This window comes from Oncorhynchus nerka, linkage group LG20 (assembly GCF_034236695.1).
Source record: "Oncorhynchus nerka isolate Pitt River linkage group LG20, Oner_Uvic_2.0, whole genome shotgun sequence".
In the NCBI taxonomy this organism is placed as follows: domain Eukaryota; kingdom Metazoa; phylum Chordata; class Actinopteri; order Salmoniformes; family Salmonidae; genus Oncorhynchus; species Oncorhynchus nerka.
This window is the reverse complement of record NC_088415.1, coordinates 96,701,113-96,719,743: the sequence shown is the minus strand read 5'-3', so window position 1 is coordinate 96,719,743 and position 18,631 is coordinate 96,701,113. Positions and strand designations below refer to the sequence as shown.

At 41.1% G+C, this 18,631-nt stretch overlaps 1 protein-coding gene across 1 annotated transcript in view; it reads left to right on the top strand.

The window, feature by feature from the left end:
• The window catches only part of cacnb2b (calcium channel, voltage-dependent, beta 2b), a 144,272-nt gene that overhangs the window by 28,902 nt on the left and 96,739 nt on the right, over positions 1-18,631 (top strand). Inside the window, exons 5-6 of the mRNA XM_065006020.1 lie at positions 4,516-4,568; positions 12,820-12,842. Of these exons, the coding sequence (XP_064862092.1) occupies positions 4,516-4,568; positions 12,820-12,842 (76 nt within the window). The remainder of the gene's footprint in view (positions 1-4,515; positions 4,569-12,819; positions 12,843-18,631) is intronic.

The following is an 18,631-nucleotide window of genomic DNA, read 5'->3' as shown; positions in this document are numbered from 1 at the left end:
TGACATCCAGTGGAACTGCCACTTTACAATAGTGCATCTAAATCTTTTAAGGGGGGGTGGGAAGGATTACTTTATCCTATCCTAGGTATTCCTTAAAGAGGTGGGGTTTCAGGTGTCTCCGGAAGGTGGTGATTGACTCCGCTGTCCTGGCGTCGTGAGGGAGTTTGTTCCACCATTGGGGGGCCAGAGCAGCGAACAGTTTTGACTGGGCTGAGCGGGAACTGAACTTCCTCAGTGGTAGGGAGGCGAGCAGGCCAGAGGTGGATGAACGCAGTGCCCTTGTTTGGGTGTAGGGCCTGATCAGAGCCTGGAGGTACTGAGGTGCCGTTCCCTCACAGCTCCGTAGGCAAGCACCATGGTCTTGTAGCGGATGCGAGCTTCAACTGGAAGCCAGTGGAGGGAGCGGAGGAGCGGGTGACGTGAGAGAACTTGGGAAGGTTGAACACCAGACGGGCTGCGGCGTTCTGGATGAGTTGTAGGGGTTTAATGGCACAGGCAGGGAGCCCAGCCAACAGCGAGTTGCAGTAATCCAGACGGGAGATGACAAGTGCCTGGATTAGGACCTGCGCCGCTTCCTGTGTGAGGCAGGGTCGTACTCTGCGGATGTTGTAGAGCATGAACCTACAGGAACGGGCCACCGCCTTGATGTTGGCTGAAAACGACAGGGTGTTGTCCAGGATCACGCCAAGGTTCTTAGCGCTCTGGGAGGAGGACACAATGGAGTTGTCAACCGTGATGGCGAGATCATGGAACGGGCAGTCCTTCCCCGGGAGGAAGAGCAGCTCCGTCTTGCCGAGGTTCAGCTTGAGGTGGTGATCCGTCATCCACACTGATATGTCTGCCAGACATGCAGAGATGCGATTCGCCACCTGGTCATCAGAAGGGGGAAAGGAGAAGATTAATTGTGTGTCGTCTGCATAGCAATGATAGGAGAGACCATGTGAGGTTATGACAGAGCCAAGTGACTTGGTGTATAGCGAGAATAGGAGAGGGCCTAGAACAGAGCCCTGGGGGACGCCAGTGGTGAGAGCGCGTGGTGAGGAGACAGATTCTCGCCACACCACCTGGTAGGAGCGACCTGTCAGGTAGGACGCAATCCAAGCGTGGGCCGCGCCGGAGATGCCCAACTCGGAGAGGGTGGAGAGGAGGATCTGATGGTTCACAGTATCGAAGGCAGCCGATAGGTCTAGAAGGATGAGAGCAGAGGAGAGAGAGTTAGCTTTAGCAGTGCGGAGCGCCTCCGTGATACAGAGAAGAGCAGTCTCAGTTGAATGACTAGTCTTGAAACCTGACTGATTTGGATCAAGAAGGTCATTCTGAGAGAGATAGCGGGAGAGCTGGCCAAGGACGACACGTTCAAGAGTTTTGGAGAGAAAAGAAAGAAGGGATACTGGTCTGTAGTTGTTGACATCGGAGGGATCGAGTGTAGGTTTTTTCAGAAGGGGTGCAACTCTCGCTCTCTTGAAGACGGAAGGGACGTAGCCAGCGGTCAGAGATGAGTTGATGAGCGAGGTGAGGTAAGGGAGAAGGTCTCCGGAAATGGTCTGGAGAAGAGAGGAGGGGATAGGGTCAAGCGGGCAGGTTGTTGGGCGGCCGGCCGTCACAAGACGCGAGATTTCATCTGGAGAGAGAGGGGAGAAAGAGGTCAGAGCACAGGGTAGGGCAGTGTGAGCAGAACCAGCGGTGTCGTTTGACTTAGCAAACGAGGATCGGATGTCGTCGACCTTCTTTTCAAAATGGTTGACGAAGTCATCTGCAGAGAGGGAGGAGGGGGGGGAGGGGGAGGAGGATTCAGGAGGGAGGAGAAGGTGGCAAAGAGCTTCCTAGGGTTAGAGGCAGATGCTTGGAATTTAGAGTGGAAGAAAGGGGCTTTAGCAGCAGAGACAGAAGAGGAAAATGTAGAGAGGAGGGAGTGAAAGGATGCCAGGTCCGCAGGGAGGCGAGTTTTCCTCCATTTCCGCTCGGCTGCCCGGAGCCTTGTTCTGTGAGCTCGCAATGAGTCGTCGAGCCACGGAGCGGGAGGGGAGGACCGAGAGTCAAAGGATGCAGAAAGGGAGGAGAGGAGGGTTGAGGAGGCAGAATCAGGAGATAGGTTGGAGAAGGTTACTACTATTACCACTACTATTGTTACAATTACTACTACCAATATTACTTTTACCATTATTACTACTATTACTACTACCATTATTACTATTACCATTATTACTATTACTATTACCATTATTACTATTGCCATTATTATTACTAGCATTACTACTATTACTACTACTATTACTACTATCACTATCACCACTACCATTATTACTATTACCATTATTACTACCATTATTACTATTGCTACTACCATTATTGCAATTGCTTCTACCATTATTACTATCGCTACTACCATTATTGCTATTAACATTATTACTACTGTTATTACAGCCATTATTACTATCACTACTACCATTATTACTATTACCATTATTATTACTGTTATTACTACCATTATTACTACTGTTATTACAGCCATTATTACTATCACTACTACATTATTACTATTACCATTATTACTACTGTTATTACTACCATTATTATTATTATTATTATTACTACTACTATCATTATTACTGTTACCACTACCGGTATTGCTATTGCTACTACCATTATTACTATTGCTATTATTATTACTATTGCTACTACCATTATTACTATTGCTACTACCATTATTACTATTGCTACTACCATTATTACTATTGCTACTACCATTATTACTATTGTTATTATTATTACTGTTATTTCTACCATTATTACTATTACTACTACTACCATTATTACTATTACTACTACTACCATTATTACTATTACTACTACTACCATTATTACTATTACTACTACAACCATTATTACTATCACTACTACATTATTACTATTACCATTATTACTACTGTTATTGCTACTATTATTACTATCACTACTACCGTTATTACTATTACCATTATTACTACTGTTATTACTATTACCATTATTACTACTGTTATTACTATTACCATTATTACTACTGTTATTACTATTACCATTATTACTACTGTTATTACTACTACCATTATTACTATTACTACTATTACCCGTGTTACTATTACTATTATTAATACTGTTATTGCTACTATTATTACTATTACTATTACCGTCATTACTATTTCCATTATTACTATTACCATTATTAATATTGTCATTATTACTACTAGTACTGTTACTACTACCATTATTACTATTGCTACTACCATTATTACTATTACCATTATTAATATTGTCATTATTACTACTACTACTGTTACTACTACCATTATTACTATTGCTACTACCATTATTACTATTACCATTATTAATATTGTCATTATTACTACTAGTACTGTTACTACTACCATTATTCCTACTAGTATTACTACAATTATTGCTATTGCTACTACCATTATTACTATTACCATTATTACTACTGCCATTACTACTAATATTACCACTACCATTTTTTCTACTATTACTACTATCACTACTACTAGTATTACTACTATTACTCGTACTTCTACTACCATTATTACTAATATTACTACTACCATTTTTACTACTATTACTACTGTCACTACTACCATTATTACTACTATTACTCATACTACTACTACTGTTACTACTACCATTATTACTAACCTTACCGCTACCATTTTCACTACTATTACTACTATCACTACTACTTTTATTACTACTATTACTCATACTAATACTACTATTGCTACTACCATTATTACTATTACCATTGTTACTACTACCATTACTACTAATATTACCACTTCCATTTTTACTACTTTTACTACTATCACTACTACTATTATTACTACTATTACTCATACTACTACTACTGTTACTACTACCATTATTACTATTGCTACTACCATTATTACTATTACCATTGTTACTACTACCATTACTACTAATATTACCACTTCCATTTTTACTACTTTTACTACTATCACTCCTACTATTATTACTACTATTACTCATACTACTACTACTGTTACTACTACCATTATTACTATTGCTACTACCATTATTACTATTACCATTATTAATATTGTCATTATTACTACTAGTACTGTTACTACTACCATTATTCCTACTAGTATTACTACAATTATTGCTATTGCTACTACCATTATTACTATTACCATTATTACTACTGCCATTACTACTAATATTACCACTACCATTTTTTCTACTATTACTTCTATCACTACTACTAGTATTACTACTATTACTCGTACTTCTACTACCATTATTACTAATATTACTACTACCATTTTTACTACTATTACTACTGTCACTACTACCATTATTACTACTATTACTCATACTACTACTACTGTTACTACTACCATTATTATTAATATTACTTCTACCAGTATTACTAAAATTACTGCTGCTGCTGCTTTAATAAAATGGACTACGATGACTAAGATGAGTTCCTCACTTTTCTTCTTTCAGTAAAGCAGCAGTTTCTCAAGACACAAATAAAAAGTACACCCCGCCTTCAACTGGTGAGGTTTTATTTTGTTTTAGTGTTTTAATTCATTGATGGGTGTATTATTGTATTTCTTCTGCTTTTATGAATTAAAACGTGAATTATTTCTGGCAGTATATTTAATATATTATATTTATATATGAGGGGTTAGGTGTAGTATTGTGGCTGTATTATTTCTGGCAGTATATTTAATATATTATATTTATATATGAGGGGTTAGGTGTAGTATTGTGGCTGAATTATTTCTGGCAGTATATTTAATATATTATATTTATATATGAGGGGTTAGGTGTAGTATTGTTTCTAATGGTTAGGTGGGGTAGGGGTTAGGTGTAGTATTGTTTCTAATGGTTAGGTGGGGTAGGGGTTAGGTGTAGTATTGTTTCTAATGGTTAGGTGGGGTAGGGGTAGTAGGGTTTGAGGGGTTAGGTAGGGGTTAGGTGTAGTATTGTGGCTGTTAGGGGTAGGTGTAGTATTGTGGCTGATAGGGGTAGGTGTAGTATTGTATATGTGAGGGGTAGGGGTAGTATTGTGGCTGTTAGGGGTAGTAGGGGTTGAGGGTTAGGTAGGGGTTAGGTGGGGTAGGGGTTAGGTGTAGTATTGTATATGTGAGGGGTTAGGTGTAGTATTGTGGCTGTTAGGGTAGTAGGGGTTGAGGGGTTAGGTAGGGGTTAGGTGTAGTATTGTATATGTGAGGGTTAGGTGTAGTATTGTGGCTGTTAGGGGTAGTAGGGGTTGAGGGGTTAGGTAGGGGTTAGGTGTAGTATTGTGGCTGTTAGGGGTAGTAGGGGTTGAGGGGTTAGGTAGGGGTTAGGTGTAGTATTGTATATGTGAGGGGTTAGGTGTAGTATTGTGGCTGATAGGGGTAGGTGTAGTATTGTATATGTGAGCGGTAGGTGTAGTATTGTATACGTGAGGGGTTAGGTGTAGTATTGTATATGTGAGGGGTTAGGTGTAGTATTGTATATGTGAGGGGGTAGGTGTAGTATTGTGGCTGATAGGGGTAGGTGTAGTATTGTATATGTGAGGGTTAGGTGTAGTATTGTATATGTGAGGGGTTAGGTGTAGTATTGTATATGTGAGGGGTTAGGTGTAGTATTGTATATGTGAGGGTTAGGTGTAGTATTGTATATGTGAGGGTTAGGTGTAGTATTGTATATGTGAGGGTTAGGTGTAGTATTGTATATGTGAGGGGTTAGGTGTAGTATTGTATATGTGAGGGGTTAGGTGTAGTATTGTATATGTGAGGGTAGGTGTAGTATTGTATATGTGAAGGGTTAGGTGTAGTATTGTATATGTGAGGGGTTAGGTGTAGTATTGTGGCTGATAGGGGTAGGTGTAGTATTGTGGCTGATAGGGGTAGGTGTAGTATTGTATATGTGAGGGGTTAGGTGTAGTATTGTATATGTGAGGGGTTAGGTGTATTATTGTGGCTGATAGGGGTAGGTGTATTATTGTATATGTGAGGGGTTAGGTGTAGTATTGTATATGTGAGGGGTTAGGTGTAGTATTGTGGCTGTTAGGGGTAGTAGGGGTTGAGGGGTTAGGTAGGGGTTAGGTGTAGTATTGTATATGTGAGGGTTAGGTGTAGTATTGTATATGTGAGGGGTTAGGTGTAGTATTGTATATGTGAGGGGTTAGGTGTAGTATTGTATATGTGAGGGTTAGGTGTAGTATTGTATATGTGAGGGTTAGGTGTAGTATTGTATATGTGAGGGGTTAGGTGTAGTATTGTATATGTGAGGGGTTAGGTGTAGTATTGTAGCTGATAGGGGTAGGTGTAGTATTGTATATGTGAGGGGTTAGGTGTAGTATTGTAGCTGATAGGGGTAGGTGTAGTATTGTATATGTGAGGGGTTAGGTGTAGTATTGTGGCTGTTAGGGGTTAGGTGTAGTATTGTATATGTGAGGGGTTAGGTGTAGTATTGTGGCTGTTAGGGGTAGGTGTATTATTGTATATGTGAGGGGTTAGGTGTAGTATTGTATATGTGAGGGGTTAGGTGTAGTATTGTATATGTGAGGGGTTAGGTGTATTATTGTGGCTGATAGGGGTAGGTGTATTATTGTATATGTGAGGGGTTAGGTGTAGTATTGTATATGTGAGGGGTAGGTGTATTATTGTATATGTGAGGGGTTAGGTGTAGTATTGTATATGTGAGGGGTTAGGTGTAGTATTGTATATGTGAGGGGTTAGGTGTAGTATTGTATACGTGAGGGGTTAGGTGTAGTCGTGTATATGTGAGGGGTAAGTGTAGTATTGTATATGTGAGGGGTTAGGTGTAGTCGTGTATATGTGAGGGGTAAGTGTAGTATTGTATATGTGAGGGGTTAGGTGTAGTATTGTATATGTGAGGGGTTAGGTGTAGTATTGTATATGTGAGGGGTTAGGTGTATTATTGTATATGTGAGGGGTTAGGTGTAGTATTGTATATGTGAGGGGTAGGTGTAGTATTGTATATGTGAGGGGTTAGGTGTAGTATTGTATATGTGAGGGGTTAGATGTAGTATTGTATATGTGAGGGGTAGGTGTAGTATTGTATATGTGAGCGGTAGATGTAGTATTGTATATGTGAGCGGTAGGTGTAGTATTGTATATGTGAGGGGTTAGGTGTAGTATTGTATATGTGAGGGGGTAGGTGTATTATTGTGGCTGATAGGGGTAGGTGTATTATTGTGGCTGTTAGGGGTAGGTGTAGTATTGTGGCTGATAGGGGTAGGTGTATTATTGTGGCTGTTAGGGGTAGGTGTAGTATTGTACATGTGAGGGGTTAGGTGGGGTAGGGGTAGTATTGTGGCTGTTAGGGGTAGGTGTATTATTGTGGCTGTTAGGGGTAGGTGTAGTATTGTATACGTGAGGGGTTAGGTGTAGTATTGTGGCTGTTAGGGGTAGGTGTAGTATTGTATATGTGAGGGTTAGGTGTAGTATTGTATATGTGAGGGTTAGGTGTATTATTGTGGCTGTTAGGGGTAGGTGTAGTATTGTATATGTGAGGGTTAGGTGTATTATTGTGGCTGTTAGGGGTAGGTGTAGTATTGTATATGTGAGGGGTTAGGTGTAGTATTGTATACGTGAGGGGTTAGGTGTATTATTGTGGCTGTTAGGGGTAGGTGTAGTATTGTATATGTGAGCGGTTAGGTGTAGTATTGTATACGTGAGGGGTTAGGTGTAGTATTGTATATGTGAGGGGTTAGGTGTAGTATTGTATATATGAGGGGTTAGGTGTAGTATTGTATACGTGAGGGTTAGGTGTAGTATTGTATATATGAGGGGTTAGGTGTAGTATTGTATATGGTGAGGGTTAGGTGTAGTATTGTATATGTGAGGGGTTAGGTGTAGTATTGTATATGTGAGGGGTTAGGTGTAGTATTGTATATGTGAGGGTTAGGTGTAGTATTGTACATGTGAGGGTTAGGTGTAGTATTGTATATGTGAGGGTTAGGTGTAGTATTGTATATGTGAGGGTTAGGTGTATTATTGTATATGTGAGGGTTAGGTGTAGTATTGTATATGTGAGGGTAGGTGTAGTATTGTATATGTGAGGGGTTAGGTGTAGTATTGTATATGTGAGGGGTTAGATGTAGTATTGTATATGTGAGGGGTAGGTGTAGTATTGTATATGTGAGCGGTAGATGTAGTATTGTATATGTGAGCGGTAGGTGTAGTATTGTATATGTGAGGGGTTAGGTGTAGTATTGTATATGTGAGGGGGTAGGTGTATTATTGTGGCTGATAGGGGTAGGTGTATTATTGTGGCTGTTAGGGGTAGGTGTAGTATTGTGGCTGATAGGGGTAGGTGTATTATTGTGGCTGTTAGGGGTAGGTGTAGTATTGTACATGTGAGGGGTTAGGTGGGGTAGGGGTAGTATTGTGGCTGTTAGGGGTAGGTGTATTATTGTGGCTGTTAGGGGTAGGTGTAGTATTGTATACGTGAGGGGTTAGGTGTAGTATTGTGGCTGTTAGGGGTAGGTGTAGTATTGTATATGTGAGGGGTTAGGTGTAGTATTGTATATGTGAGGGGTTAGGTGTATTATTGTGGCTGTTAGGGGTAGGTGTAGTATTGTATATGTGAGGGGTTAGGTGTATTATTGTGGCTGTTAGGGGTAGGTGTAGTATTGTATATGTGAGGGGTTAGGTGTAGTATTGTATACGTGAGGGGTTAGGTGTAGTATTGTATATGTGAGGGGTTAGGTGTAGTATTGTATATATGAGGGGTTAGGTGTAGTATTGTATACGTGAGGGGTTAGGTGTAGTATTGTATATATGAGGGGTTAGGTGTAGTATTGTATATGTGAGGGGTTAGGTGTAGTATTGTATATGTGAGGGGTTAGGTGTAGTATTGTATATGTGAGGGTTAGGTGTAGTATTGTATATGTGAGGGTTAGGTGTAGTATTGAGGGGTTAGGTGTAGTATTGTACATGTGAGGGGTTAGGTGTAGTATTGTATATGAGGGTTAGGTGTAGTATTGTATATGTGAGGGTTAGGTGTAGTATTGTATATGTGAGGGGTTAGGTGTAGTATTGTATATATGAGGGGTTAGGTGTAGTATTGTACATGTGAGGGGTTAGGTGTAGTATTGTATATGTGAGGGGTTAGGTGTAGTATTGTATATGTGAGGGGTTAGGTGTAGTATTGTATATGTGAGGGGTTAGGTGTAGTATTGTATATGTGAGGGGTTAGGTGTAGTATTGTATATGTGAGGGGTAGGTGTAGTATTGTATATGTGAAGGGTTAGGTGTAGTATTGTATACGTGAGGGGTTAGGTGTAGTATTGTATATATGAGGGGTTAGGTGTAGTATTGTATATGTGAGGGGTTAGGTGTAGTATTGTATATGTGAGGGGTTAGGTGTAGTATTGTATATGTGAGGGGTTAGGTGTAGTATTGTATATGTGAGGGGTTAGGTGTAGTATTGTACATGTGAGGGGTTAGGTGTAGTATTGTATATATGAGGGGTTAGGTGTAGTATTGTATATGTGAGGGGTTAGGTGTAGTATTGTATATGTGAGGGGTAGGTGTAGTATTGTATATGTGAGGGGTTAGGTGTAGTATTGTATATGTGAGGGGTTAGGTGTAGTATTGTATATATGAGGGGTTAGGTGTAGTATTGTATATGTGAGGGCTTAGGTGTAGTATTGTATATGTGAGGGTTAGGTGTAGTATTGTATATGTGAGGGGTTAGGTGTAGTATTGTATATGTGAGGGTTAGGTGTAGTATTGTACATGTGAGGGTTAGGTGTAGTATTGTATATATGAGGGGTTAGGTGTAGTATTGTATATGTGAGGGGTTAGGTGTAGTATTGTATATGTGAGGGTTAGGTGTAGTATTGTATATGTGAGGGGTTAGGTGTAGTATTGTATATGTGAGGGGTTAGGTGTAGTATTGTATATGTGAGGGGTTAGGTGTAGTATTGTACATGTGAGGGTTAGGTGTAGTATTGTATATATGAGGGGTTAGGTGTAGTATTGTATATGTGAGGGGTTAGGTGTAGTATTGTATATGTGAGGGGTTAGGTGTAGTATTGTATATATGAGGGGTTAGGTGTAGTATTGTACATGTGAGGGTTAGGTGTAGTATTGTATATGTGAGGGGTTAGGTGTAGTATTGTATATGTGAGGGGTTAGGTGTAGTATTGTATATGTGAGGGTTAGGTGTAGTATTGTATATGTGAGGGGTTAGGTGTAGTATTGTATATGTGAGGGTAGGTGTAGTATTGTATATGTGAAGGGTTAGGTGTAGTATTGTATACGTGAGGGGTTAGGTGTAGTATTGTATATATGAGGGTTAGGTGTAGTATTGTATATGTGAGGGGTTAGGTGTAGTATTGTATATGTGAGGGGTTAGGTGTAGTATTGTATATGTGAGGGGTTAGGTGTAGTATTGTATATGTGAGGGTTAGGTGTAGTATTGTACATGTGAGGGGTTAGGTGTAGTATTGTATATATGAGGGGTTAGGTGTAGTATTGTATATGTGAGGGTTAGGTGTAGTATTGTATATGTGAGGGGTAGGTGTAGTATTGTATATGTGAGGGGTTAGGTGTAGTATTGTATATGTGAGGGGTTAGGTGTAGTATTGTACATGTGAGGGGTTAGGTGTAGTATTGTATATATGAGGGGTTAGGTGTAGTATTGTATATGTGAGGGGTTAGGTGTAGTATTGTATATGTGAGGGTTAGGTGTAGTATTGTATATATGAGGGTTAGGTGTAGTATTGTACATGTGAGGGTTAGGTGTAGTATTGTATATGTGAGGGGTTAGGTGTAGTATTGTATATGTGAGGGGTTAGGTGTAGTATTGTATATGTGAGGGGTTAGGTGTAGTATTGTATATATGAGGGGTTAGGTGTAGTATTGTATATGTGAGGGGTTAGGTGTAGTATTGTATATGTGAGGGTAGGTGTAGTATTGTATATGTGAGGGGTTAGGTGTAGTATTGTATATGTGAGGGGTTAGGTGTAGTATTGTACATGTGAGGGGTTAGGTGTAGTATTGTATATATGAGGGTTAGGTGTAGTATTGTATATGTGAGGGTTAGGTGTAGTATTGTATATGTGAGGGGTTAGGTGTAGTATTGTATATATGAGGGGTTAGGTGTAGTATTGTACATGTGAGGGTTAGGTGTAGTATTGTATATGTGAGGGGTTAGGTGTAGTATTGTATATGTGAGGGTTAGGTGTAGTATTGTATATGTGAGGGTTAGGTGTAGTATTGTATATGTGAGGGGTTAGGTGTAGTATTGTACATGTGAGGGGTTAGGTGTAGTCGTGTATATGTGAGGGGTTAGGTGTAGTATTGTATATATGAGGGGTTAGGTGTAGTATTGTATATGTGAGGGGTTAGGTGTAGTATTGTATATGTGAGGGGTAGGTGTAGTATTGTATATGTGAGGGGTTAGGTGTAGTATTGTATATGTGAGGGGTTAGGTGTAGTATTGTACATGTGAGGGGTTAGGTGTAGTATTGTATATATGAGGGGTTAGGTGTAGTATTGTATATGTGAGGGGTTAGGTGTAGTATTGTATATGTGAGGGGTTAGGTGTAGTATTGTATATATGAGGGGTTAGGTGTAGTATTGTACATGTGAGGGGTTAGGTGTAGTATTGTATATGTGAGGGGTTAGGTGTAGTATTGTATATGTGAGGGGTTAGGTGTAGTATTGTATATGTGAGGGGTTAGGTGTAGTATTGTATATGTGAGGGGTAGGTGTAGTATTGTATATGTGAAGGGTTAGGTGTAGTATTGTATACGTGAGGGGTTAGGTGTAGTATTGTATATATGAGGGGTTAGGTGTAGTATTGTATATGTGAGGGGTTAGGTGTAGTATTGTATATGTGAGGGGTTAGGTGTAGTATTGTATATGTGAGGGGTTAGGTGTAGTATTGTATATGTGAGGGTTAGGTGTAGTATTGTACATGTGAGGGGTTAGGTGTAGTATTGTATATATGAGGGTTAGGTGTAGTATTGTATATGTGAGGGGTTAGGTGTAGTATTGTATATGTGAGGGGTAGGTGTAGTATTGTATATGTGAAGGGTTAGGTGTAGTATTGTATATGTGAGGGGTTAGGTGTAGTATTGTATACGTGAGGGGTTAGGTGTAGTATTGTATACGTGAGGGGTTAGGTGTAGTCGTGTATATGTGAGGGGTTAGGTGTAGTATTGTATATGTGAGGGGTTAGGTGTAGTATTGTATATGTGAGAGGTTAGGTGTAGTATTGTATATGTGAGGGGTTAGGTGTAGTATTGTATATGTGAGGGGTTAGGTGTAGTATTGTATACGTGAGGGGTTAGGTGTAGTCGTGTATATGTGAGGGGTTAGATGTAGTATTGTATATGTGAGGGGTTAGGTGTAGTATTGTATACGTGAGGGGTTAGGTGTAGTATTGTATATGTGAGGGGTTAGGTGTAGTATTGTATATGTGAGGGGTTAGGTGTAGTTGTGTATATGTGAGGGGTTAGGTGTAGTATTGTATATGTGAGAGGTTAGGTGTAGTATTGTATATGTGAGGGGTTAGGTGTAGTATTGTATATGTGAAGGGTTAGGTGTAGTATTGTATATGTGAGGAGTTAGGTGTAGTATTGTATACGTGAGGGGTTAGGTGTAGTCGTGTATATGTGAGGGGTTAGGTGTAGTATTGTATATGTGAGGGGTTAGATGTAGTATTGTATACGTGAGGGGTTAGATGTAGTATTGTATATGTGAGGGGTTAGGTGTAGTATTGTATGAGCTGATGGAATGCATGTTTTCACTTCTGTCTTCTTTCTCCCCACAGTTGCTCAAGCTCAAAAGAAGTCGGTAAGTGTGTTTGTATGTTAGTGTGTTATTTTCATGCCATTCAGCGTTATAATGGTAGGCTTTGGCAAAAGCTCAATGTGACATTTGCAAATCACCTTGATTGGAAGTACATAACACACTCCCTGCTTAAATTGAGCTATTCACCTTCTGAAAACTGCAGACATTTCCTTTTGACTATCCATGATAAATGCTACACATATAATATAACTTCTATCAAATGACGAGTCTCAAATAGCCCCGTCCCTTTCAATAGCTGGGCAACGGCAAATAAATGCCTGTTTCCAAATAAATGGTTTACAAGGTTTAATGTTTGATTTGTTACATTACATCATTTTTTAAATCACAGCCATACTAAGACAAAAGAAATGTGACAGTATGTAAATGATAAAACAGTGCAGTAAACAAAGACATTTTTTTTTATCCTGAAATGAATGCTGGAATTAAATAATTAACTATGCAAATGAGCAAAAGCTATAACTGCCGTAGGCCAATGGCCACTGACGTTTGATTTTGTAAATAAAAAAATGCAACAAAAAAAACTGTTCTGCTCTTTCCCTGACTTTTCCTAAATGTCTTTATTTTACACTGCTCATTAGTCATCATTTTGAAATCACAAACAGAAAAGTAAAAATAAATGTTTTCACACCTATTCCTAACTTAATCCTCCTAGACAATGTGCTGTAGGACGTTGGTACCCAGCTAGGCGCTAATGCTTCTCCCCACTGAATAAATGACAAATGGACAATAATTGGGCACCTAACTACACAATTGAATTTAAATGAACGAGGGTGAAGAGGTTGATTTAATTTAGAAAGATATATGTGACTCACTGCCTTGATTCGGTCTTATGTAGCAAAATTAGATTATTATTTTTTAATTGCATAAAAGTAGAGACTCAGAGCTACAAAATGGACTGTCGTAAACTGCAGTTGTCTCAAAACTCCCTGATCTTTTCAAAAAGATCAGTTTGTCAAGTTGTGTCCAGTCCAGGTGGTGCTTGTACAGGCAGACCATCTATGGGAGGAAGGACATCAGCATTGTGCAGCAGCTGAAACCTGAGTCCGAATGCTCCTTGGCGACTACACAAGGCTCCAGAGCATCGAAACTGTAAAACAGGAAAATAGACAAATACATTGAGAAAACATTACAACCTTTTTTTTTATTTTTTTTATTTTACTAGGCAAGTCAGTTAAGAACAAATTCTTATTTTCAATGACGGCCTAGGAACAGTGGTTTAACTGCCTGTTCAGGGGCAGAACGACAGATTTGTACCTTGTCAGCTCGGGGATTCGAACTGCAACCTTTCGGTTACTAGTCCAACACTCTAACCATCAGGCTACCCTGCCGCCCCTTGCATAACATCAATTGACCTCCTAAGTTCAGATAACAAGAATAACCTCATACACTGCATGAAAATGATATTCACCTGAAGTGCTGCTACTGCTTGATCAGTGGCAGCGGCCTGAAGTATGGAGTCAGGAGTTGTTGCCAGCCCTAGCTTTCCACCAGCACCGTACCATCCTCCAGTCCAACCGGCTGTGGGATATGACCCCTGTCACTGTGCTGTCCTTCACAACACCAGAAATCTGAGACAAAGTGTTCACTCTGTATAAAGGAGGAAATGTTGAGCAAAATCAAAGCTGTGATTCATCCTGATGTCTTTGCTTGCTGGTTCAGTAGGTCCCCAGAGACAACTGTAGGGCCCCAGAGACAACAGTAGGGCCCCCAGAGACAACTGTAGGGCCCCAGAGACAACAGTAGGGCCCCAGAGACAACAGTAGGCCCCCAGAGACAACTGCAGGTCTTGACAGGTGGCTAGCAGTCAGCAACCATCTTCTGGTGGACAGACCGCTCACTCTGAACAAGCAGGATAAGCTGCTCTTGTTTCTTCAGTTTGGCTGACTTAACAGCTCCTGACAGATCTGAAGACCTGATAGTTGTTCCTCTGGCACTGCCAGCACAGGTCTGTCCTGGGCTTAGTGCTTGAGATGTGGGGCAGCAATTTTTTCCACAGATTCCTGAAGGAAGACAGCCCAACTACACGTACCTCTGGAAAATACAGAATAATACAGAAATAATGTGAGATCAATAAAATTAGTGACAATCATGTTGGAGGTCAATTAAATAATAACCACGTGTTATTTATGCTTTACATACTAAGTGCTGTCATCGATTGCATGTGGAGACGCCACACTGTTGCTTTTTTCACATTAAATGGCAGCAGCTTTCCACCAAAGTGTTTGCATTATCCTCTGTGTAGTTGTTGAGGAAATTCACCACTCGCTGCAAGTCCTCATGCTTCAGGTGTAACCAGGGCTTGGGCCAGCTCTCTTTCTGATGGAGACATTAGTCCATTCTCCTTGTATGACTGGTGAGGAGAGTCAGGCATGTTCTACAGGTCTTTCTGATGGGAGGCATTAGTCCATTCTCCTTGTATGACTGGTGAGTAGAGACAGGTGTGTTCTACAGGTCTTTCTGATGGGAGACATTAGACCATTCTCCTTGTATGACTGGTGAGGAGAGACAGGTGTGTTCTACAGGTCTTTCTGATGGGAGACATTAGACCATTCTCCTTGTATGACTGGTGAGGAGAGTCTGGTGTGTTCTACAGGTCTTTCTGATGGGAGACATTAGACCATTCTCCTTGTATGACTGGTGAGGAGAGACAGGTGTGTTCTACAGGTCTTTCTGATGGGAGACATTAGACCATTCTCCTTGTATGAGGAGAGTCAGGTGTGTTCTACAGGTCTTTCTGATGGAGACATTAGACCATTCTCCTTGTATGAGGAGAGTCAGGTGTGTTATACAGGTCTTTCTGATGGGAGTCATTAGACCATTCTCCTTGTATGAGGAGAGACAGGTGTGTTCTACAGGTCTTTCTGATGGGAGGCATTAGTCCATTCTCCTTGTATGACTGGTGAGGAGAGTCAGGTGTGTTCTACAGGTCTTTCTGATGGGAGGCATTATACCATTCTCCTTGTATGAGGAGAGTCAGGTGTGTTCTACAGGTCTTTCTGATGGGAGGCATTATACCATTCTCCTTGTGTGACTGGTGAGGAGAGTCAGGTGTGTTCTACAGGTCTTTCTGATGGGAGGCATTAGACCATTCTCCTTGTATGACTGGTGGAGGAGAGTCAGGTGTGTTCTACAGGTCTTTCTGATTTAGTGGCATTATACCATTCTCCTTGTATGAGGAGAGTCAGGTGTGTTCTACAGGTCTTTCTGATGGGAGACATTAGACCATTCTCCTTGTATGACTGGTGAGGAGAGTCAGGTGTGTTCTACAGGTCTTTCTGATGGGAGGCATTATACCATTGTCCTTGTATGAGGAGAGTCAGGTGTGTTCTACAGGTCTTTCTGATGGGAGACATTAGACCATTCTCCTTGTATGACTGGGGAGGAGAGTCAGTTGTGTTCTACAGATCTTTCTGATGGGAGACATTCTACATTCTACGTTCTACTGATGCTGAAGACATATTCCAGATACAAATATTTTGTCATTATTATACAATAGATAGCCGTATTCACCCCCAGACACACCTGGCTAACTTGATGGGTCATGTTATCATCTGGCGTAGTAGAGCCTTATGTTTAGATATGTAGCTAGCTAAACAATTAACCATAATTCCAAGCCATAGAATACTAGTAATACAAACTGATTGTCATAGCTAGCTAAAGCTAACCAACTAGGTTCAATGTTAGTTAGCTAGCTAACATTAGGCTATAACTAGCAATGCAATGGCTTTCTGTGATAATATTACTGTAGCTAGACTCTTACCTGTATACATGGATGAATGCTTCACGGCAGACTGGAACCCCTTTCATTAAATAAGATGTCCTGTTTTGTTTGTACAGCTTGCTTGGGCCGTTGTGTCAAGCCCCTCTGGTTCACACTGACCATGTGCAAGGCCATAAGAATCATCAGATCTCTCTCTGTCACAGTTGCCATGGTTGTCCTTAGTTTGAAGATGTCAGCTGCAGACAGGTGTTTTATACAACAACCTACTGTGTTCTCATTTCAACTCCCGCTGCAATTGCAACTTTTCAAACTTCAGAATTGTATTAATATCCTTATCATACTCTGCTTCCACTAGAAGTTCCATGGATTTTAAAACTCTGTCAACTTCTTCCATGACAACAACACGGTTGTCTCTAGTGACTTCCGGCGCCGACAGAGATGGCCGCCTCGCTTCCAGTTCCTAGGAAACTATGCAGTTTTTTGTTTTTTTTACGTGTTATTTCTTACATTGGTACCCCAGGTCATCTTAGGTTTCATTACATACAGTCGAGAAGAACTACTGAACATAAGAGCAGCGTCAACTCACCATCAGTACGACCAAGAATATGACTTTCGCGAAAGGGATCCTGTGTTCTGCCTTTCACCCAGGACAACGGAATGGATCCCAGCCGGCGACCCAAAAAAACGACTTCGTAAAAGGGGGAAACGGAGCGGTCTTCTGGTCAGACTCCGGAGACGGGCACATCGTGCACCACTCCCTAGCATTCTTCTCGCCAATGTCCAGTCTCTAGACAACAAGGTTGACGAAATCCGAGCAAGGGTAGCATTCCAGAGGGACATCAGAGACTGTAACGTTCTTTGCTTCACGGAAACATGGCTCACTGGAGAGACGCTATCGGAGTCGGTGCAGCCAACTGGTTTCTCCACGCATCGCGCAGACAGAAACAAGCATCTTTCTGGTAAGAAGAGGGGCGTGGGCGTATGCTTCATGGTTAACGTGACGTGGTGTGATCATAACAACATACAGGAACTCAAGTCCTTCTGTTCACCTGATTTAGAATTCCTCACAATCAAATGTCGACCGCATTATCTACCAAGGGAATTCTCTTCGATTATAATCACAGCCTTATATATTCCCCCCCAAGCAGACACATCGATGGTACTGAACAAACTTTATTTGACTCTTTGCAAACTGGAATCCATTTATCCGGAGGCTGCATTCATAGTAGCTGGGGATTTTAACAAGGCTAATCTGAAAACAAGACTCCCTAAATTTTATCAGCATATCGATTGCGCAACCAGGGCTGGAAAAAACTTGGATCACTGTTATTCTAACTTCCGCGACGCATATAAGGCCCTGCCCCGCCCTCCTTTCGGAAAAACTGACCACGACTCCATTTTGGTGATCCCTGCCTACAGACAGAAACTAAAACAAGAAGCTCCCGCGCTGAGGTCTGTTCAACGCTGGTCCGACCAATCTGATTCCACACTCCAAGACTGCTTCCATCACGTGGACTGGGATATGTTTCGTATTGCGTCAGACAACAACATTGACAAATACGCTGATTCGGTGAGCGAGTTCATTAGAACGTGCGTTGAAAATGTCGTTCCCATAGCAACGATTAAAACATTCCCAAACCAGAAACCGTGGATTGATGGCAGCATTTGCGTGAAACTGAAACCCCGAACCACTGCTTTTAATCAGGGCAAGGTGACCGGAAACATGACCGAATACAAACAGTGTAACTATTCCCTCCGCAAGGCAATCAAACAAGCTAAGCGTCAGTATAGAGACAAAGTAGAATCTCAATTCAATGGCTCAGACACAAGAGGTATGTGGCAGGGTCTACAGTCAATCACGGATTACAAAAAGAAAACCAGCCCCATCACGGACCAGGATGTCTTGCTCCCAGGCAGACGAAATAACTTTTTTGCCCGCTTTGAAGACAATACAGTGCCACTGACACTGCCCGCAACTAAAACATGCGAACTCTCCTTCACTGCAGCCGAGGTGAGGAAAACATTTAAACGTGTCAACCCTCGCAAGGCT